The sequence below is a fragment of the Gigantopelta aegis genome, chromosome 6, assembly GCF_016097555.1.
Source record: "Gigantopelta aegis isolate Gae_Host chromosome 6, Gae_host_genome, whole genome shotgun sequence".
Classification (NCBI taxonomy): domain Eukaryota; kingdom Metazoa; phylum Mollusca; class Gastropoda; order Neomphalida; family Peltospiridae; genus Gigantopelta; species Gigantopelta aegis.
Window position 1 is genome coordinate 33,476,998 of NC_054704.1, and position 24,435 is coordinate 33,501,432.

At 35.7% G+C, this 24,435-nt stretch overlaps 2 protein-coding genes across 4 annotated transcripts in view; one reads left to right on the forward strand and one right to left on the reverse strand.

Annotated features, from left to right (window-relative positions):
• The window catches only part of LOC121374077 (trafficking protein particle complex subunit 13-like), a 104,446-nt gene extending 93,408 nt beyond the window's left edge, over positions 1-11,038 (reverse strand). For all 3 annotated transcript variants that reach the window (XM_041500986.1, XM_041500984.1, XM_041500985.1), the window contains exon 1: positions 10,921-11,038. In XM_041500986.1, coding sequence (XP_041356920.1) covers positions 10,921-10,972 — 52 coding nt within the window. In that variant the 5' untranslated portion in view covers positions 10,973-11,038. The remainder of the gene's footprint in view (positions 1-10,920) is intronic.
• Positions 11,039-11,208: 170 nt separating this feature from the next.
• LOC121375336 (E3 ubiquitin-protein ligase TRIM23-like) lies at positions 11,209-22,732 on the forward strand. Its single transcript, XM_041502744.1, has 10 exons — positions 11,209-11,291; positions 13,336-13,626; positions 15,251-15,529; positions 16,126-16,308; positions 16,881-17,096; positions 17,508-17,642; positions 19,437-19,566; positions 19,881-19,991; positions 21,043-21,167; positions 22,355-22,732. The coding sequence occupies exons 1-10, from the start codon at positions 11,217-11,219 to the stop codon at positions 22,532-22,534; spliced, it is 1,725 nt and encodes a 574-aa protein (XP_041358678.1). The 5' UTR covers positions 11,209-11,216; the 3' UTR covers positions 22,535-22,732.
• The last annotated feature ends 1,703 nt before the right edge of the window (positions 22,733-24,435 follow it).

Sequence of the window (24,435 nt, forward strand, 5' to 3'; positions counted from 1 at the left end):
GTGAAAGTTTGTTTGACACCCCTAGAGCACATTCATTTATTTATCATGAACTATTGGATGTCAAATATTTGGTTATTCTGACATACATGCCAGAGAGGAAACCTGCTACATTTTTCCATTAGTAGCAGGGGATGTTTTATATGCACCATCCCACAGACAGGATCACACATACCATGGCTTTTGATATACCACTTGTGGTGCACTGGCTGACATGAGAAATAACCCAATGGGCCCACCAATGGGGATCAATCCAAGAGTGACCACACATCAGGCAAGCTCTTTATCACTGCACTACGTCCCATCCCATCAGATCCACACAACAGGCAAGCTCTTTATCACTGCACTACGTCCCATCCCATCAGATCCACACATCAGGCAAGCTCTTTATCACTGCACTATGTCCCATCCCATCAGATCCACACAACAGGCAAGCTCTTTATCACTGCACTACATCCCATCCCATCAGATCGACACATCAGGCAAGCTCTTTATCACTGCACTACGTCCCATCCCATCAGATCCACACAACAGGCAAGCTCTTTATCACTGCACTACGTCCCACCCAATCAGATCCACACATCAGGCAAACTCTTTATCACTGCACTACGTCCCATCCCAACAGATCCACACATTAGGCAAGCTCTTTATCACTGCACTACGTCCCATCCCATCAGATCCACACATCAGGCAAGTTCTTTATCACTGCACTACGTCCCATCCCAACAGATCCACACATCAGGCAAGTTCTTTATCACTGCACTACGTCCCATCCCAACAGATCCACACATCAGGCAAGCTCTTTATCACTGCACTACGTCCCACCCCATCAGATCCACACATCAGGCAAGCTCTTTATCACTGCACTACGTCCCATCCCATCAGATCCACACATCAGGCAAGCTCTTTATCACTGCACTATGTCCCATCCCATCAGATCCTTGTGAAATGCTGCATCGGGTAAGTACAAAGAAGGTGGTTGGCAGTGCAGATCAAAGAGAAGAAACAATCAGAATGATCAGAAACTGTTAAAAAGGTCTTGTGTATTATATTATATACTGTAGATCCTGAAATTAATACAATGATAATATTAATGCGAAAAATGTGAGTTTGTGTTATTTGCATTAATAATATGAAGCATTTATTTATTTATTTCTGTTTTGTCCAGCAAGTCCAGCAAGCTATGTATCACACGCTATTAAAACAAACAAAGATTAAAATTATAATACATTTACAAAATAACTGGAGCACAATTCATCGTAGGCAAGACAGACTAATTGTCTAATAGTCCAACAAAAAACAACACAATTTATCGCATGTAAATGGGTTTTAGCATGCTAATCCTGAGATTGCCCATTTCTTTGTTTTTACTGTTCACATTCACTGCAGTTTTGTCTGCATATCTTAGGAAGATATAGTTGTAATGGTACATGTATGCTAATGTTTAGTCAGATTTAAATAACTATACACTTTAGGTAAATCACTGAGCACTGCAAACATATTCTTCTAGTTGATCTGACCAAAAACACTAGGGACGAAACAGGTTAACTGATGTACAATGACATGTTAGTGAGGTGACCTCATTGAAGACACCTATAACTTGGATTTTTAAACTGAAATATACACAGATGATGTGTGTTATGAGAAAAATAATATTTCATAGGGAGGTTACTCGCATTAATTTCATGTCGCATTTTAGTCTGCCCACTATCACTCGCATTATTTTAGAGACGTGTTAATTTTAGGATCTACAATATTTCCTGATGTATATTTTTAAAAGTTTGGATGTAGGGCTTAAACTTAAAGCTAATGAAAACTGCATCTTAAATATTTGCAACTGATAAAGCACAATATTTGCATTGCATATAGTAATGTGAAACTGTTTATAATGCTGGTCAGAACTTTACTGTGCCAGTCTGGGGCATAATTCACAAATGTCTCTTAGGTTCTGTTGGACAACACAGCATCGTCGGTTAGCATTGCACTGCGAGATCACAAAGTTGCGAGAGGTCAGTGAATTAGGTCCCTGGTCTGTCAGCACTAAACAATGTGGACAACACACCATATATGTAAGTATCAGACATGGAAAGTTTTATAGCTCTCAGCTGTCATTGTTAGTCAACCATACAAGTACCAGTGACCAGTAACTTGTCAAATAACTTACACTATCAAAAAGAAATGGTGTTTCATTGTGAATGATACAGCAGTGTCCCACTCCCCTCCCCCAACCATAATCTGTTGTTAAAAGAAATACTACATATATTTTGAAACACTGCAAAAAAAAAAAAACCCAACCTACCGACAGTTATGTAAGACCAAAACACACAGTGTATTTCAATTACCTCTGTTGCTGGACTATATGTACCAAACTAACATTAATAACCAATCCTTAAACTAGCATACCATCATAAAATATTGATGTACATTTACAATCATAAAAGAAAAGTTTATTATAGGAAACAACTTTCATTTAAATTTAGTTTTGTATCAGTACATACTATTGACTTTCGATAATCACATATTGATGCAGATTTACATTCTTAAAGGTAACTCAAAACAAAATCAACATCTGTGGTATTCATTTCAAGATTCAGTCATAAATGTTGATGAAGCATAAAGACATGTTAGTGCACAATAAAATAACAAAGCATGCACATATTGGTACATGACTTTGGTCACGTACATGCTGTAAGTACACTGTGCAGTCCCATACATGTACATGTGTGTTAATGTACATCAAGATAATCACAGCAGGCACTTTTTACTCAATGAAACAGATGTTAGACCTTGATGTGGTCTGGAGACTGCAGGTTCTGTACATAAATATTATTGAACAAATTAACACTCACGCGGCAATTTTTAAAAGAATTTTAAGGTTTTATTTTTTAACTTTGACTTGACGCCCATGGCTTTGACTTTGGGAATTTAAAAAAAAAAAAAAAAGGATTTTTCAGTTTTATTACAAAAACATTTTTTATTAAACTAAGTTAGAATTTAAAAGAATATTATAGTACTAGATTTGTATTTATTCAAATTAAAATATCTATTTTGTGATATGAAATATTATGGGTGAGGGAAGGGGTGTTTTCCAAGAGTTACATATCATTTTCTAAATATATCTGTATGTATAATAATAAACAAAAGGAATATTCACATGGAGATTGGGAAGTTTTTAGTCCAAAATTGGGAATACAAAATGACACAGCCTTTGGGAAATGATGCTGATTATTGCAGTGTAGAAACATCATAGGTGATAAAACCTAGAGTAGTATAGTCAGCTTTGTACAGTAGCACTCTGACATAATGTATTAGATTATTTAACATAAGGTAACTGTTTGTTTGTTTTGTTTAATGACACCACTGGAGCACATTGATTAATTAATCAGCGGCTATTGGATGTCAAACATTTGGTAATTCTGACTTGCAGTCATCGGAGGAAACCCGCAACATTTTCCTAATGCAGAAAGGGATCTTTTATATGCACTTTCCCTCAGACAGGAAAGCACATACCACGGCCTTTGACCAGCAGTGGTGCACTGGTTGGAATGAGAAAAAACCCAATCAGTTGAACGGATCCACTGAGGTGGTTCTATCCTGCGATGCAAGCACCCCAGACGAGCGCTCAACCAACTGAGCTAAATCCCACCCCAATAAGGCAACTGCTACAGAGTATACATGTATCACAATCACCTCAAATCATGTGACAATACAAACAGACTTGTATTAAAAACATCCACATTTTATACTCTCTTAGCTGGCTGCTTAATACTGACTTACTGTACAAACCTGCACAAGAAGCCACCTCTTATGTTAGGACACATTTTCATACTCGCAAAATGCAAACTCTGCTTTAATAACAGCCGCAAAGTTAGTTGAAAAGTATTTTTCGGCGGGGGGCATTTACTTTTATGCAAGCATACTTTTCTGGGCATCTATTTCAATTTGTGTTGTCTGTCCAGGGCCATGTTTTACAAAGCAATTTTATAGCTAAGATTGTCTTATGTTCCTAACTACTGTACCTTAAGTATAAATGCACTTAAGGTGACCTTATCACTAAGACCACTTCATAAAACGTGGCCCTGGACAGGAACTGATGGTTAGTTGTTAGTGAGAACTTTGTGCAATAGCATTCCTTGCAGGACATAAAATACTTTGGGACATCACAAGGTCCTTATGATGTATATGATTTTAGAATTCCAAATTGGAAAGAAGCAGTTCATCGCATGATGTATGTCCAATGGTGCAATAGGAACTCATCAGATGTTCAGGCAACACATCACCATCTGTCGTGTCGTTACCTGCTGTAGCAGCTTAATATAGTCCGGTTTAGAAAATAGTTCCTCATAAAACAAATACTACAAAATTCTGATATGCTTTTTGAAATCTTTCTTTGATGATTACACATAGGTTGACCTCTGTGGTATTTAAATAATCCATTGGTTTAAAATAACTTGTTATATGTAGTACTAACTGATAACAACTGTGCAAGTGGTATGATGCCGAGGCAGTGGTTGGGCATAGGTGTCATAAATTTGAAAATTTTGTGGTCAACCTATGTTGATTTTTTATACGGTATATATTAATTGAGAGCACTCCCTAAAATTAGTAATCACATGACTCTTTCAACAGTGTTGTATTTTTCATAGAATATATTCTGACATAGAAATTGCATTGAACTGCATGGAGTAATAATGGTGGTATATAACCTTGAGTATCACGTCTCGATGGGCTACACAAGTTTTAGAGTTTGCTACACAATTAACTAGAAATATCGCTAATCAAGATTTCAAAAACAAAATATTCCCTGATGATCACCAAGTGGAGGATGGCCATTACACCCAGTTTAATTACTAGTTACCAGGATGTAAACCCAGCACCTAACATCCAATAGCTTAACAACAGGGCTCGAACTTAACGGCGGCATAGACAGCAATTGCCGTCATTGAGATATAAATTGCTGTAGGTAGAGAGCATCACCGATGGCACTTTGTGCCGTCAGTAAAGCTCCTCAACAATGGCGAAATGTATACACCTGGTGTACATTATCTGCCAATATTTAACATTTGCACATTTAAAAGATGCCTACATATAACAAGATAGCCTTTCAGTCAAATTTATTTGCTGCAAATGTCACTTTAAATTTTTTTTACCATAGGCAGGCTCAAAATTGCCGTTGGTGGACTGTTTCACCCATTGCAATTCTTTTAAAAATTGCCGAGGGAGACAAATTCTTAAGTTCGAGCCCTGAACCACAATGCCACTGAGGGTTGTGGTGTCTTTGTTTCTTCTTCTTTCTTTTTGAGAGCTTATTTTTAAAGAAGATTCCTTTACATGAAGTTTAACTGTAGGTTATATCTGATTTATCTGACTGACACCTTGTTGATTGTTAGTGAAATGAGAAACAGACTGATACCTGCTATAAACATGATAAAACACACTACCCATCCCACAGGTTAATTGAACATTATGTAACAAGAATGCAGCTGCAGTGCCAGTTGAAGGTTGAATATTTCAGCAATGCAGTACAGACACCTGTACAGTTCAGGTTCCATCATACCAAATCAATCCTTATTGCCGATAATGTGTTTACTAACAAGAGGCCTATATCAGCCTATAGAGCTCCACTATTTAATTTTCAATATTGTCAGTAGTAGATAAATCATTAATTTGTAAACACCACATTAGAATACCCATGTGTCAAGTTTAAGAAACTTTGAATAGAAAATTTTCAATGATTATTTTTCATTTAAATGTTTAAAATTTAATAAAAATTCAAAAGTTCAAAAAGATCTCTCTATTTGTTTATGAAGACTGCCCCAGAGAATCATAATACAAAGTTTTAGAATTATTCAATCTGATCATCAAAACTCTAGGAGAAAATTTACTTTTAAATTTTGAAAGTTAAATTTGTATTTAAAATATTTTTATTTAATAAAAATTCAAAACTTAAAAATTAACTAATAGTTTGTGAAGACTGCCTCTGAGAATATTTATATTAAGGTTTCAGAACTATCTCATCAAAACTCTAGAAGAGACTTTGAAATTATCAATTTAAATTTTCTAAATATTTAATAAAAAAATTCAAAATATTTTTCTATTAGTTTGTGAAGACTACCCTTTAGAATACTAAGTTTGAGAATTATCCAATTAAAAGTCTTGGAGAAGACAGACTTTAAAATTTTAATTTTAATTTTAAAAACATTGAATAACAAATTCAAAACTAGCTCTCTATTAGTGTGTGGAAGGTTTCCTAGAGGATCATTGTACCAAGTTTCAGAACAATTCAATCAAAACTGTAGGAGAAGATAAACTTAAAAGGAAAAATTGATAGACAGACATAGGGACAGACGGATTGGTGCCAAACAAAACAATATTAGAAAAGCTCTGCGATGAATACCATAGCAGTGCTAATAAAATTGAAATACAGTTTAAGCAGTGTATCAACACATTCAATAAAAAGTGTACCACCTCAGATTTAATGTATCTGCAAGAAAATGGGTGGTCACATATGACTCCATTTGCAGTTCCCTTTTTAGGGTATCCTGCAGTTTCAACCTGTAGTATGTATATATGCATGTACTTCATACCAACTGTATATACCAAATAAAAGTGTATTTATACAACCTGATTAAAATCAGCTCCACTGGGTCTTTAATTTCCAGTGGAGCTGATTTTAGTCAGTTTGTGTATTTATATATTGGCAAATAATCAGTGTCACATTACTATAAATCTGACATGCAGCAGCTTTCAGGCCATAAATATTTGAAAGTACACCTCAAACTTTGACACAGAACTTTCTGCTTTGGTACAGTGCAACCGTTTTCAAGCAGAAACATAAGCCATAACCACAGTAATATCACCATGGAAATAAAATATACTTCTACTAAGCAGGTTATAAGAATCTTAATACCACAGGCGTGTACTTGTGGAGCCTAGTAATCGACTGTAGGAATAATAACACTGATTCATAATTAGTTATAGCAAGACATGAGGCCTCCATGATTATAGATAATATTAGATAGTATGGCTTAAAAATTAAAGGAAAACATTTAACAGCACTCACTAAATTAATATATACTTTTTTATATAAAATTAGCAAAATGCCAGCAATATATATATAGTTTTTATCCTTAAACCCTATACATGTATATATGTACATGTATGTGTATTTTAAAAAACCCATTTAGCATTGCATGCACAATAAAACAAAATGATGAATAGGATTCTAAACATATTAAATTTGTTTCTTCTTGATCCATCTGTGTGTGTGTGTGTGTGTGTGTGTGTGTGTGCGCGTGTGTGTGTGTGTGTGTATGTGTGTGTGTGTGTATGTATCTGAAGAAAGTACCATACAAATTTATGATCAATGATAACTTAGTCTTTATAGTAAATTTGTTACAATAGAGCTGACTAAAAATAATGCTAAATTAAGGCTTTTGGACCACTACACTTTCATCAATATACTTACATGATCTTGCTATAACAATTATTTTAAAAAGCATATTTAATTCAAGTTTGTTTTGTTTAATGACACCACTAGAGTACATTAATTTATTAATCATCGGCTATTTGGTAATTCTGACATATTGTCTAAGAGAAAAACCGATATATACCAGTCATGACTGGAACGAGAACTAACCCAATAGGCTCACCAACAGGGATCGACCCTAGACATACCACAAATTTACCACTGGGCTACGTCCCTCCCCTCATATTGAATTAAATAAGGGTCAAAATATTAACGCATTCGCTATTTGTTAAGACGCAGCCATGGTTTTAGCCTTAACCACAGATATTGAGCTGGTGGTTCATTAGTTCTACGATGTCAGACCAAGTCTCAACCAGTCAAATCACACATGTAAATGTAAATATCAACTATTTTTATAAATATGAATTATCTGAATATAATAAATGAAAGAAAAAACTACACCTACCTTTTCATGGCTGCTTGGCAACATACATGTAATGTAATTACATACAACATTTGACTTTTTTTTTCACTAGCTGTCAGACTAACCCAACATTGAACATCACTAGCCATAATCTAGAAGCTCTGTAGTATTGCTACACAATTTTACAATGTTAAATATCAGTTGCTAATCAATTTTCACATGATTAGCAACTGTTGGTAATAAAAATATTGACCACAAAATGTTCCCTGATGGTCCACAACACCAAGCATGCATTTGTATCATTGAGTGAACATCTATTTTATACTTAAAAACATGCTTACAGGGTTCAACAAATCCACTATCCCTCGGTCCTGGCTAGTGAAGTTTTGGTCTGGGCTAGTGCAAATTATCTACTATTACTATAATATTTCTAGGGATCTAGCCAAATATTCTATGATGTGTGACATCAAAACGTTCCACCCAAGCCATAACATCCTCAGGTCAAAACATTCTCGCCAAGACAGTACTGGGAGAATAATTATTTTGTCTTTAATAACATTAAATTAAAAATACATGTCTGTAAAATAATTATGTTATGATATTCTGGTACATGTGTAAAATAGACATTGTAGTAATTTTATTGTCTTTTTCAATAATTACTTACACCAGAAGTGTGTACTTTTCTTCTGTTCAGTTTTGAATTGGTCTTTAATAAAAAAAAAACCCAATTTTTTCTAATTAAAACAAAACATTTAACCAAAACATAATTTTCAACATCATCAAAATAATTTATTCATGCCTGAAACATGTTAATAATTATCTTCTTACCCAGGGATGTTTTGATCATTGAAAAGTGGGGACGTTATGACCTGGGGTTGATATGACTGGTATACTTGTCACCTACATGTATTCATCAGGATTTAAGCTCGACCCAGAAAATTATTACCAATTTGGCTAATTTGGTTTTATATGCTTTGGCCAAATTCAGTTTCAGATAGCCAAAACAAAAAGTGTTTTTTTTTAACACTTCTTTTTATAACATAGTTACAACAATCACTGTTGTACATGTAGGAGCTACATATATATGTAAATTGACAACACACTTGACGCCATAAAAACAAATTTACTTTTACATTTCACCCTATAATTATAGAAGGTATTATAATTCAACACAAGTATTGCTAATTTGATCTTTAATAAAATTGCCCACTGCAATCAATTCAATTTTTTTATGATTTGCCGGTACATGTCCGATAAAACTCAACTTGCTGCAGCTTTACAAAAACTTGACTATGAACTCTTTCCAGGTCATCCAGATGAACCATGTACATGTACACACAGATGTACAGATGTAGGCGGGAATCACACAAAAAGTATGGTAAAAAGTAAACAAGTGGAGAACCAAAAGTCAAAACACTTATAAGCCGGGAGATCAAAAGTTGCATTCGATTTTCAAATTAGCTTTTCGGTGATTCAATAATAAAATATATTCACCGAATTTCATTTTAATTTGTATTTTACAAATTGGCGAACATCTTAAACCCTGATTCAAACAGAATGACGTGGTGTAGTGGCTTCCTGTCCACAGGTTTGTGTGATGTGTCTAGTGCTGCAGTTTAGGCTTATAACCTCGCTTTCAGCTGCAGCCGCCAGATAGCCTGGCAAGGTGAAAAGGGGACAGATGCATGTAAGTTCCACCCCTTCAGTACATAACCTCTCCACAAACAAGACTCCCTCAGTGCCCCCTGCTTTCACAGTTTGGCACACTGTGATAACTGGGCCTTAAATGACCCAGGATCTCTGAACAACTGGAGCCCCAGAGGTGCAGTGTGCATAACCCATTGGCATATGGACATGCTCTGACACTCACCCATCCAGTCCTAGCTATGGGCAAATAGCTGAACAGACCTAGGGCATAAGTCAAGAAAGACAATCTGTCTAGGAGGAAGACAACTCTGATGCCAAACCCATGCAGAAGCAGCATGCAAGTCCAGTAAGACAAGCTTCTACGGGATGGAAACCCAGATAAACACTCCTCCTGAGTTTCCAGGATTAGAATCTTCATTCAGGAACTAAGGGTGAGGTAACCCCTACAGAAAACCTCAACCTCACCAAAGTCGTAGTATGCTACCTAGAGAGCGTGAGGACCCTACTATGAAGTTGAGCATACACACACTACCAAATGAAAAGAAAAAATACAGAAAGAAACCCACAGTACAAACAGGAGCAGGTCAAGATGCCCCAGCGGTTGGTTAACTCGTCCCACACCGTTTAGTTAGCTCATATCATTACCATTTTATTAATTAATATACCAATATTTTAAGCAATAATGTACATTAAATATTGTTGAATATGCACACTAGTCGGGAGTCCAAAAACCTTAACTGATCATTCCTTTAAGGGACAAACTCATAAATGTTAAAATAGGCATGACAGTACATTGTAACAGATTATTATTTATCCGATATTAGGATCTCCTCAATATAAAACCATTTAATAAGTGGTCATAATTGTGGTGTTTCACTAATATTAATAATGACACCAAAGTTGTAGTCTAATGTAGATGTCCATTTTTAATTTTGTCACAATTATGGACATTAAAGTTGGGGTGAGTTGACCAGCATTCGTACAAACTTGTGTACTGAGAGGTTCTTTTCAAATATCAACTGTGTTGTCCTTTTTGGCATGAGTTCGACCCGTACCCCCCTTTCAATGGTTAGGGTAGTTTTAGGTATCACACGGTATAGGGTTAGTCTTTAGAGCCTTTGATATTGAGGGGTACGGGTCGAACTCATTCCCCAATTCCTCACTTCTGTCATACACTAATATATGGTAGTTACACTGCAAAAGTCATTAATTCATTACATGACGATGACCCTGAATGATGACAGCCAAATCACACAATGAAAATGAAGCCTGGCCGACCTCGGAGATTGCATATCTCTACATGCAGCATCTAAATCATCTACACCCGTTTCAGTTCACGTGCATTTCCTAGTACACAACAATGCAAAAAAATAAATAAACTTACCTTTTAACGCTAAAAGCTGCGGAAGCTGCTCTCGTTCTCTTCCGCCTTCCATGTTGAATTTTCGATTACTGTCCTGCACTCAGCTATTTCCGATTACAATTTCCCTCTGAAACGTTTGCTTATTTAATTCATTTCATACAAAATATAATACAATATCTGTTTGTGTTTTACTTGTTTTAATTATTTAAATTTATTGCAACTTTTTTATTATTTAAATAAAAATATTATCCAATCAGGCATCCAATGAATGAAAACAACAACATTCGCTGCAAATGCAGGTGTCAGAGAGCAGAAAAATGGCCTATGGAGGTTGGAAGGGCTACAACACTGTTACGATCACTACTCCTCTCACACAGCATAATTCAGAAAATGTATGGTGCATACTATATAGTCAACTTAAATTTATAAGTCGAAATGCCAGTGTAAATGTTTCCATTTTATTTAAAAAAGAAATTCTAATTATGTTAATTATTAGAAAGATCAATATGATTGAATATGATCAGTTGATTGAATCATTCATGAATCATAGTATCATAATCATCATCATGACATTGTATTGTCAGTTGACCTGCATCCTAACAATGTATTTCCTAAAATATTTACATTTAATTTATCCTGAAATAACAAGTTGACCATGAAAAGTAGTTCTTGGCCTCATTTCATTATCATCATGATCATTGTGCAAGAATTTTAGCAGTAGGGTTTAGACTGTGGCAAGTGAATTTTATAGAGTGGTCAAGACATGCCCGCATAGAAACTGTATTGAAACAAGAAAGAAACAAGAAAATATGAGTAGTGGTGGTGGGGTGGTTTGACCCATGAAACTCGCCAACTGCACATGTGCCTATCATGATGTGATATTCTAGCAGAAAATGGCTCTGTGTTATATGTTTGTGGCATTTGAATTGAAATAAACAAAGATTTTTTTTCTGCGACATATTAATTAATTGGGCAGCATGTAGCCTAGTGATGTGCAGTCGGTTTGGGATCAATCCCCGTCGGTGAGCCCATTGGGCTATTTCTCATTCCAGCCAGTGCACCATGCCTGGTATATCAAAGGTATGCGGTCAAAACGGCCCCATGATGAAATGGCCCTGAACATGGTCAAAATGGCCAAAGAAAAAAGTCAAAACGGCCAAAGAAAATGGTCAAAACGGCCAATGAAAAAAAGTCAAAACGGCCAAAAGAAATGGTCAGAACGACCAATAGGTACTATCACGTTAAATTAATTCCCATTAGTAATCAATATAGCCTATATCACAGGCAATTCAAAAAACAATAAAATAAAAACAACCAAAACAACAGAATCACTGGTAACAATTTATTAGCCTACACAACGCAATTTACTATTGTAATTAAGACCACCAATTAACATTTTATTTAACAACACTGATAGATCGACCCGGACGAGTTCCAAGTGGCGCTACTCGTCGGGGGGGGGGGGGGGGGGGGTGCGTGCCCGCCCTGTAGTTTATTATTTTAATAATTCAATCACAGAAAGGGGGGGAGGGATAGTGGGACATCTAGGCTTTCCGGGTGAGTGCGTATCGTCTGAACGAGTTCCTAGTGGTGCTGCTCACCCGGCGGCCACAACAGGCCTTCCCCCAATTTACTTATATAATTAAGACCACCAACTGACCTTGTATTTGAAAAGACTGACCCGCCCGTGACCCCCGAACGAGTGCATATCGCCGGGCGAGTTACATCGTAAATGTATTTGTTAGCGGTCCCTCTCATTTTTAGGGTTGAGGTGGGACGCCCTTTGCTTGGTGCAATCTCTTGTATAATGGCTCGGGCGATGTGTTTGGAATGGTTATAATAATAACTATTCATGTTTAGAACTCCAAAATTTACCTGTACTTAAAATCTACATATTAACACAGATGTACTTGTACACTAACCACATATGTAGATTTTAAACTCTTTGTTTATTCAACCATAAATAAGACGAAGATAATATCCGTGTAGTGAGACCGTCTTTGCACAGTTATCTTTCTTGATACTTGTGTAGATGAAATACATTTTTAAAGTATTATATCTAAGGCGGTCTTGACTTTTTTCAAGGGCCGTTATGACTTTTTCACTTAGGCTGTTTTGACTTTTTTAGGGCTGTTTTGACCAATTATTGTTAAGGCCATTTAGTACTGGGGCCGTTATGACTACGATCCATATCAAAGGCCTTGGTATGTGCTATCCTGTCTGGAATAGTGCATATAAGAGGAATAAAATGTAGTGGGTTTCCTCTCTATGTGTCAAAATGACCATATGTTTGACATCCAATAGCCGATGATTAATAAATCAATGTGCTCTAGTGGTGTCATTACAAAAAACAAACTTTACTTTACTTTATTAATTAATTATTTTTATATCATTCAACTTTTAGTAGGGATTAAAATTTCATATATTTACTTTCAGACAATATTGGAATGCCGTGTTTGCGATGAGGTTTTTCGTTTTCAAGGAGAAAAGGTTCCTCGACTTTTGATGTGTGGACATACCTGTTGTCATCAGTGTTTGACAAGACTGCCTGTTCTTGGTCATGCCATCCTGTGCCCATTTGACCGACAGCCAACAGAAATTGGTGACTCTGGAGTTTGGGGGCTGAAGAAGAATTTTGCCTTGCTCGAACTGCTTGAAAAGCTGCAGAATCCCACGCAGAATGACAGCTGGTCTCTTTCTGATTCTGCTTTGAGTAAAGAAGAAGGGGTATGTCATGTTTTGCTTCCTATTTTTAATGCTGTTGAAATTATATAGTCTTAAACTGCATGTACTGCTAATTTATTATCAAAAGATTGGGGTGTGACTCAGTGGTGGAGCAATTACCTAAAAGAAAAGAAACTTTGCATAACTTCACCTTAGCTCATTTTAGTCCTAATTGTTTGTTGTATAATATGGTTTTGTTGACACTTGGTCTAAACAGAATGTGAAAACCTGTTGTCAATTCATGGGTCTACAGAATAGCATCACAGGATCGGCTGTATGCACTTCCCATAGATAAAACAGCACAAACACTGCCTTTGATACACATGTGTACTAGTCATTCAGCATTAGGTGGGGCAAGAAAGAAGCCAGAACAGGTATATCGGTGGCAATATACATCCTACATGACTAATAACACCCATTACAAATATGAACTATCACACCTCGGGCAAGTATTCAACTGAGTTAGTGGTGGGGCATAGCCCAATGGTAAAGCGCTCGCTTGATGCGCGGTCAGTGGGACCATATGGTTATTTCTCGTCACAGCCAGTGCATCACGAATGGTATATCAAAGGTTGTGGTATGTTTTATCCTGTCTGTGGGATGGTTCATATAAAAAATCCTTTGCTACTAATGAATTTTTTTTAGCAGGTTTCCTCTCTATGATTGTCAAAATGACCATATGTTTGACATCTAATAGCCGGTAATTAATAAATCAATGTGCTCTAGTGGTGCCTTTATACAAAACAAACTTTTTTCAACTGAGCTACCTTTACAGTAAATTACTCAGGACTTGCTTGAAGTGTTTTGGGTTGTATGATCAGACATTTGTGGTAAATACTATGAGTTATTTTCTCATCACGCTTGATCCTAATGACAGATATAATATATCATGTTCATCAAAGTCTTTATGTGCTGTTATACTACATTTACAAGAATCTAATTAGAGCAGCCTACACATGTGGGTGCAGTGATTATCTTTTCTTGAATTTGTGCTGTCATATTTATTAAAATATAATGATGTTGTTTCAGTTTGGTAAATAGAACTTGATATATAATTATTAAAATTAATTGAAATGAAATGAAATGTACTACGCATGTTTTAAATATACAGTGAAACCTGTCTAAACCGGACCCTGAATAAATCGGAATCCTGTCAAAACTGGCCAAGTTTCATGGTACTGGATTTTCTAAAGTCTAAAACGCGACCCTCTAAATACCAGATCCTGTCTAAATCAGATAAAAAAAAACCAGATAAATATTAGGTCCCTGGCATCATCCGTTTTAGACAGGTTTCACAGTATTATTCAAGGGTGGGAATTCTCCTTTCAAGGGTGGGAATTCTCCTCGGATCAGCTGTTTTCCTCTCATGGAACATTGCGATTCCTCGCATTTAATCGTCCTTTCCTTCAAAATGGCACAGATTTTAACCTAAGATTTCAAGAATTTCCGGAACCCCTCTAGATTTCCTCTTTTTTACAGTTCACCCATTCCCGCCCTTGATTATTAAAAGGTCTACTGGTTTTATTTTAACTTGCTAACTGGAAATAAGCACAGAAATATATTACATGTAAATGAAAACATTCTGTGCAAATTTTAAATTAATTATACAATGTGTAATGTTTTTCAGTTTGCTATTCCCTGTGATGAAGTGGAGCGCCATACTGCCGTTGTTTTCTGCACAGTGTGTAACACCCACCTGTGTTTGGAATGCTCGGAGCTAACCCACTCAACACGGACGTTATCTCGCCACAAGAGAGTTCCAATATCAGAAAAACCGAGAGAGAACCCCAAGTGTGTCCACCATCCCATGCACTTGGTTGAGTTCGCCTGTCTGGAAGACGAGTGTAAGAGTTCTCCGCTGATGTGCTATATTTGTAAGGATTATGGAAGACACATGCGGCACAAGGTACAGATCATTTTCACATATCTTTGTTGGAATTTTTATTACTGAAAAAATATTTTAAAATTTGTTTTGCTGATTCATTTAGGCTGAAGACAATTTTGAAGAATACTTCATAAATTCATATATTTGTTACTTTGGAGCATTATTTAGTTCATCAATTCATGGTGTGACAAGTCGTGAGATGAACTTTACAAGGTGGATCCATCCCTTCATTATTCCATCCTAATTCCACAGTTACTAAGGATAAAGTAAAGTATGTTTTGTTTAACGACACCACTAGAATACACTGATTTATTAATCATCGGCTATTGGATGTCAAAAAAGGAACAGATATGTTTGAGACATATATTAAAAATGTGTTGATGTTAATGAAAAGAACATTAAATTAACTTACCTGGTGGTAGTGGATCTTTCCTCATCACATACATATATTTAACATTTAATTTTTATTTTAATTAAAGTGTTGTATTTTTATTATGCAGGCTCCTTTTATTTTTCTACAAATAACAGTTTTTAATAAACATGCAAAATGTTTGGCATCTATATGTTGTAAACATTTAAAGTATATTTTCTAGCTTAGTTAATGGGGTTTTTTTTAGCACACTTTGCTGGAGAATGAAGCTGAGAATGTTAGGACATCCATTATCAGTGCAATGCAGCGAATCAAGTCTTTCTCGGAGGAAGTGGGTGAGTCTGCTCGCAAGGTGGGCTCTGTGATACAGCAGATAGAAGGAGGCATACAGGTGGTTGAACAAGAAGATGAAGAAACTACAACACAGCATGTGAGTTGAGTATTTGTTGGTTGTCATAAATTGTAGCTTAATTAGAACATTTGCCTAAGATGTAATGAGTAGGTATATTCAGGGCTGTGGTGTATGCTGGTCTGTTTGTGGAGAAATGCATCAACCAGTGGCTTTAATTGCTGAGTGAGGAGGTGTTTTGCCACTAAACAGACTTCTCTCCAAGTGACCACTTACAAAGTTCTAACCATGATTAAACCTTACATGTGCATTATTTATTAGGGGCTGAATTTATATATGTGACTTACATGCATGTAACTACATACATTTACAATGCTTGAACACATGCATTTAACAAAAACAGGCTTCGTGAATTCGGCTCATATTGCCTTATCCTATTTGTGATATGCCTTAATTTTACTGATCTGTACACTGTATTTAATTAGGTGTTGTTGGGTAGCATTCCTTTCTTCTTATAAATGTTAATTTATTATAATGGCAGGGATGTGATTTAGCTCTGGAGGTAAAGTGTCAGACTTTGATGCAGGTGATAAAACCTCATTAGAAGGCCACCTTTGTCCACCAGATTTTCGAACAGTTTTCTATGTTTTAAGGTTCCTGGTACAGCAGATAAAGCACGACAGAAAATGAAGCAGTATTTTCATGAACTTCGAGCAAATCTGAACCGGCAGGAAGTGGTAGCCTTGACAACGGTTGACACACACATCCGGGAGAAGCTGTGTATGCTAAGACAGCAGCAAGAAGACATGGCTGTACTTCTGTCACAGATCTCTTCAGTGTGTCAGCAGTGTGAGGGAACTTTACAACAGGTTAGTAAAACTGAACTTTATAACATGTTAGTAATATTGAACTTTACAGCAGGTTAGTAAAACTGAACTTTACAACATGTTAGTAATACTGAACTTTATAACGTGTTAGTAATACTGGACTTTATATCAGGTTACTGAATACCTCCTGCCCCCCATCATTATTAACAACGTGTCTTGTAATTCATATCCAGTACTTTAAGCATACCATATGCAGTGAAGCATAACATTTAATTATTAGCCCTTTCTCCTGTATCGTTCTGCAGTGTACCATTCATTATATTGAAAAAGTTATTCATAGGGCTGAAACGGTTAACTTTTATTACCTTTTAGAATTTTTCAAATATATCATTTTCATATTCCTTTGTGTGGCTGCTTTGACTGGTTGTATAACCACTTATCATTTTGTTGCAGGAGGATGCCAAAGTCCTTCTTGCTAAAGGTGAGGTGAACAAGCTGATAGACACCATACAAAAACAGCAGCAGCAGTTCCTGGACCTCCCAGACCAACTGGCTCTTGATCCGACCATTCCAATAACCTTTACCAAGGTTTGTTATCACCATCGCTAGACAAGTAATGTTTTAGTGTATTAGGCAACATCACTCTAGCCTCCTGTAGCTCTAGATCTAGACCAACTGGCTCTTGATTCAACCATTCCAATAACCTTCACCAAGGTTTGTTATCGCCATCGCTAGACAAGTAATGTTTCAGTTTATTAGGCAACATCACTAGCCTCCTGTAGCCCTAGATCTAGACCAACTGGCTCTTGATTGATACTGTATATACCATTTGGTATCGATATCATGTCGGTGCCAATTTACCATACTGAGTTAATTTCAAAATAACGAAATTTTGGTATTGAAAAATGTTTCTCGCCATTTAGTAGAGCACTAACAATATATCTAACGAATGTAAAATGGGTTGGGTATAAATTAGACGACAGGCTTGAGTATGGAATTTTATTTTATTTAGATGAAATTAGTGGGTGAGCCTTAACTCAGGCTGCAATATAAAGCTGAGTATGTTGAAAATATTGCTCGATGTCGGTATTGTGACAATACCAAATAATCTATCGATACCAAGGTAAATAACCCCCAAAATATCAATATTGAACTGAACCTCAAATTTCAATACCGCCCAGCTCTACTCTTGATCCAACCATTCCAATAACCTTCACCAAGGTTTGTTGTCACCAGTACTAGACAAGTATTTTTTCAATTTATTTGCCCCTACTGGTCCAACACATATAGTTTCCAGACTTTTGTTTTTACAATGTTTCTAGATATTGAGCTGAAATTTTGTGTATAGCTTTATCATGTAGAGTTACAAATTACGTTTTATTTTACTTTCATGTGGATTTGCCCATTTTTGACAAGAGTTAATGCCCTTGAACTTAGGAGATAAAATTTGTTGGGCCCACTGGCCTCGGTGGTGTCATGGTTAAGCCATTGTACATAAGGCTGGTAGGTACTGGATTCGCAGCTCAGTACTGGCTGCCATCCAGCGCGAGTTTTAATGACTCAATTTGTAGGTGTAAGACCACTACACCTTCCCCTCTCTCACTAACCACTAACAACTAACCCACTGTCCTGGACAGACAGACCAGATAGCTGAGGTGTGTGCCCAAGACAGCATGCTTGAACCTTAATTGGATATAAGCACGAAAATAAGTTGAAATGAAATGAAATGTTGGGGCCCAGTATGGAACATTTATTGCTTTAGCACTATTCTCAGAATGTTTGTTACACTACATCTCTGTAGCTCTAGATCAGACCAAATGGTTTAGCACTATTCTCAGAATGTTTGTTACACTACATCTGTGTAGCTCTAGATCAGACCAAATGGTTTAGCACTATTCTCAGAATGTTTGTTACACTACATCTCTGTAGCTCTAGATCAGACCAAATGGTTTTTGATCCAATCATTCCATTGAATGGGATATAAAATCCCAGATTTGTAGCATACATACTTTATGAATTACTCCTAAACACTGTCAGATTCTATATACCAGGGCCCATATTTTCAAAGTAATCTTAGAGCTACGAAATCGTAAAACCATCGTAGGCTATGATGTCACTACAACACACGCCATAGTAATGTCATAGCTTACGATGGTTTTATGATTTCTTAGTGCTAAGATAACTTCGAAAATATGGGCCCTGATTTCTAAATATATTTAGCGTCTGATCTGTTTGATTCACAACTAAATTGTTAAGATAATAAAACAGAGTCGGGGAATCATTTTATTTCTAATTATGTGAATTGGGATGTTAATACAAATAGTGTTTAAAAATGTTGTGTATGATATCATTGTTCTTTATAACTTGAGTTATTTTTTGCAGGATAACCGTGTACATATTGGCCCAAAAATAGAAATGCGTGTTGTAACTCTAGGTTTGGACGGTGCGGGTAAAACCAGCATTCTCTTCAAATTAAAACAGAATGAATTCATTCCAACCATTGCAACAATAGGTATTGTAACCATTTAAATATCTATTTTTAATGCTGTTCTTTGGTTATTTTAATGATAAGCTCAAGTTTAATCTTCAAGTATTCATTCATTGTTAAATATGGTTAGGAACTGTAAAACTTGTGTGTATTTGCAAACGTTCTCTAGCTAGGTTCAGTTTAAAATTATTTAGTTTTTCATAGTGTTCTTGTATTTTGCAAATTATTTGTCAGTAATATAATAAAATAATAAAATAATTCAAATATCGTTGAATATTTATTGTAAACTTTAAAGTTGTTATTTTGTGATTTGCTAATGATCTTTGATTTTCTTTCAGGTTTCAATGTTGAGACGGTTGAATATAAAAATCTGAAATTTACAATTTGGGATGTAGGAGGCCAACACAAGATTAGGCCACTGTGGAAACACTATTTCTTCAATACACAAGGTGAATACATCATCATGGGGTCTATAATACATTTTAAAATGTTTTAATCAGAATTGTAAGAGAAACATACCAATTTCAAGAAGTTAATGAATGCATCCTTTGCAAATACTCTTGTTTAACACTTTTAGAAATTGGAAGAAAATCCAAAACAAATGAAATAAATTTCAGTGTCAGTTGAGTTTTGACATTTTAATTAATTTAGCTGTCGGGTCCATTTTAATTTTTTGGGGTGAAATTTTAAAATGTTTTCACTAAATTCTGACAGCCCAAATAATTTAAAGCTGGATTATATTATCATTATTCTTACTAGGTTTCAGTTTTTAGTTTCTATAGAAGGTTATAATCTAGCTAACTTTTGCTATGGTTGTATCTTTACGATATTAAGTTAATCCAGTTAAACTTTTCCAGTACTTATGTTAATGGTGGTGGGGTTGGAGGTGCTAACTTGGTTAATCATTGATGTGTGATATTCCTGCTAATTGTTAACAATTTTTTAGAGTTACATCAAGTCATTTTTCAGCCATAGTTTCTGAGATGTTAATAAGAAGGTAATTTTATTTTGGAGGGGGGTCTAATCCCAACCATTGTCCCATGACTGATTTATCAAAAGCTATGGTATGTACTATCCTGTCCTTCGGAAAGTATACATAAAAGATCCATTGCTGCTAATGGAAAAATGTATCAGGTTTCCTGTGAAAACTTTGTGTCACAACTGCCAATATTTGACTTCCAATTTCCATTCTCACTCCAGCCAGTGCACCACAACTGGTATATCAAAAGCCGTGGTATGTACTATCCTGTCTGTGGGATGGTGCATATAAAAGATCCCTTTCTGCTAATCGAAAAGCGTAGCCCATGAAGTGGCGACAGTGGGTTTCCTCCCTCAATATTTGTATGGTCTTTAACCATATGTTCAATGCCATATAACTGTAAATAAAATGTGTTGAGTGCGTCGTTAAATAAAACATTTCTTTCTTTTCCAATTCCCAATTCCTGATAATTAATAAACCAGTGTTCTGCTGTAACCAAACAAACTAACTTTGTATTTCAGCTGTGATATTTGTGGTGGACAGTAGTAACCGAGATCGACTGGATGAAGCTAAGAATGAATTGGCAAAATTGATGCAGGAGAAGGAATTGAAAGAAGCCTCTCTACTCATACTAGCAAACAAACAGGTATAGATACCAACACGTAGTTCTGTACCTAGTCTAAAGTATCGGACAGTAATCACAGCACAGTAATCCAGTCTTCTCCAAATAGAAGAAAAGGGACAATTTAAAACAAAAAAGAGATAGTTATGGCCCTGGGCCCCGTTCCACGAAGCGATCTTAGCCCTACTATCGTCGTAAATACCTACCATCGAGACCTTACATTTTTTCTACGATCGTCGGCCCGTTCTACAACGCGGCGTAGCTTACTATCGTCGTAAATTACAGTGAAAATTTACATTTGGTACGAGGCAGTTGTAAGCCACTAACGTAGCTGTCAAATGGCAGTTAGATGATGATTTGATGATTTTCTAAGAAGGATACTAACTCTTTGTGTAAAAATGGATCTAATATATACCAAATACCTTTTATGAAACTCTGATCGATGAAAAACAATCTAGGCCTAATGACCTTCACACAAAAATAAGGGAGATAAGTCTTATGCATTCGACAATTATCGCTTACCGAATAAATTAACAAAGTTACTTCATGGTTGTCCCATACCAATGAATACATCCAACATGTTCTGAAATGTCAGTAAACAATTTATTATTTAACTAATTCGCACTTCTTTGCAAAGAATCTATTAATAATTAAAGGGGCACTTACGACTACCATAAGGTTGCTTTGTGATACGGCTGTAAAGTTTACGGTGCCAGTTGTAAAACTCACCTTAAATCACTACAATTAACCTTAGCTACAATTCGTTCGTGGAATGGGGCCCTGGGACCTAATTCACTAAACTCTCGCAACTTTGCGATATTGCAGTGCAATGCTTTGTTGTCTAGCAGAGCCTAAGAGACCTTTGTGAATTAGGCCCCTGATATGTTGTACTACGTCATAACACCATGATGACATGAAATCATTACACCAAATTAAAATAACATTTGTCAGTTGTTTTAGAATTCACAGTTGGGGAATTTGGTGGGTAAATTTTAGAAAAACATTTTAATTTAAAAAAATTTAATAAGAGATTTAACACTGAAAATTAAAGGTTCTCTTTTCCTAATTTTAATCAGATGGTTCTGAAACTTGGTACTATGATTCTTTGGAGCAGTCTGCATAAACTAATAGAGAGAAATGTTTGAATTTTTATTTAACATTAGGTGGTCTTTACACATTAATGAATTATCTACTCCTTGTTTTAATTGCAGGATGTTGAAAATTGTGCAAGCATTGAAGAGCTGACTGAAGAATTGGGACTTTTCAAACAGTGTTGTAGTCGCAGTTGGCATATACAGGCCTGTGATGCCAAGAGTGGAACTGGACTTAGTGATGGACTAGAGTGGCTGTCCAGACAGATGGTGGCAGCCGGTGCCCCAGAACTAGTATAAAGAAACCACAACTGTAGATCTGTGGTGTTCAAAAACACACCTAATAGTAATCAAATATCTAGTCTCAGATTTACAGGTTGTACTATACCAAATAACTTCCGGCTGGGTCAAAGTTCGAGGTGCACCGAACTTTTGATAGAGAAGTGAACACCACAAGTCCTGTGATTGGTTATAAATGTGAGTGTGTTGGTTGTAAAAAATAATAGTTTCATCTGGGTAAAATAAATGTGCAATTTTATTTCATCTAGTACCAATGTGTCAAGTAGCCTTGTGCTTGAAACATGTATGGGGTACCTGTAAAAAAAAGTACTCAAATTTTGTGCGAAACTAGGGTAGTCATAGACGCTACCCGTTATCTCAGAAACGAGCAGCTTGACCCCCATTTTTTTCTGATTCACTTTAAGTGTAAGGGGTGGTAGTATTTATATCCGTGGCGTTTATATCGGTTGATACGTTGCAGGTAGGAGTTTTAGCCGCATATGTTACTATTGTCGTCTATGGGATTTGATTTGGTAGTATACACCCTATAGCACATATTCAGTGCATAATAAAAAATATTATGATTTTGTCATTTTATTTAATTAAACTATACTGGTTGATTAATTAGCCATCACTCGATCATGCAAGTTCACAATGACCGTGACCTTGACAATAATCTCTGTACATGGCTCTGAATGGAGTTTGAATCAAAGTTAGCACTGAAGAAAAGTTGGTTTTGGCCTATAATTCATACTGTAAAGATTTCAATAATTTCTTTTTACATGGTATTTGAATTGCCATATACAACTGCTCTTAAATATGGTATTATATATAGGCAACCTGAACTAAGATTTTAATAGCAATTTATTTTTATATTAAAAATAGCATGTGCCAATAGTGGGTTAATGTCTTTAGTTTCCATTAACATTGTTAATTTTTTATGTATGAAATTCTGAAAACTCAAATTTGTAAAGAAGTTGATTTTTATTGTCATTTTGACATATTTATAGGGTGCTAAGTTATATTTTAGACAAATTTGTAGTTTTATGCAAAATTTAAAGTAAATTTGAAGAAAAACTTTACCAAAAACATAATTAAATTTGTTGTCACTATTGTGCCTTCTGTTCTTATTTGTACATAACAATAAGGTTGTTAAACATATACTTAGATCTCCAGATCATTTTTGTTTCTTAATAATCACTTAGTTAGCTCTCATGAAAAGCATTTTGAGTTTATACTAGATTCAGAACCAATTTTTTCAGATTTGATTATCTGCCTTGGATTAAGTTGATAATTTATTTTATTGTTAAAGCTGTATTACCTAATGTTACTAGCTAAATAAAATGCTGGATTACAGATTGTAGGAATACATCTAATGTACATATTGTATTCATCCGGATTAGAAAATAATGCAAGAAAATAGATGTTCGGGTAATTTTGTCATTTAAAAATAGTTTTTTTTCAGTAATTAATCAAAAATAAATATGTTAAAGCTGCATGATTATTCCAGATATCACAGCTATTAAAACCTCCAACTACAGTAGGCTATAAATAAAATATAGTCAGGAATATTGGTGGCTGCCAATGGTTTTGATGGTTCATTATGAAAATCAGCATGGCCGATGGATTTGAAATTCCCACACCTGGTAACTTGAAGACACCCACACCCAGCATACAGGATTTCCTCCCAACACTAATGTTCAGGACATTAAGTCATTACTTCATACAGGTACAGTCATGTTTGTGTTTCCTTCCTCAGACAGTGTATTTTTTTAATACTGATATTTCTTTGATGTGCCTGTTAAGGTCTTCATAATCTAGGGGTCAATCAAGTGCATGTGTTTTAATGGCATTCTTTAAAGGGGTAGAGGTACTCTGACTATCTTTGTTGTCTCTACATATATACCTGAGTACACACACCC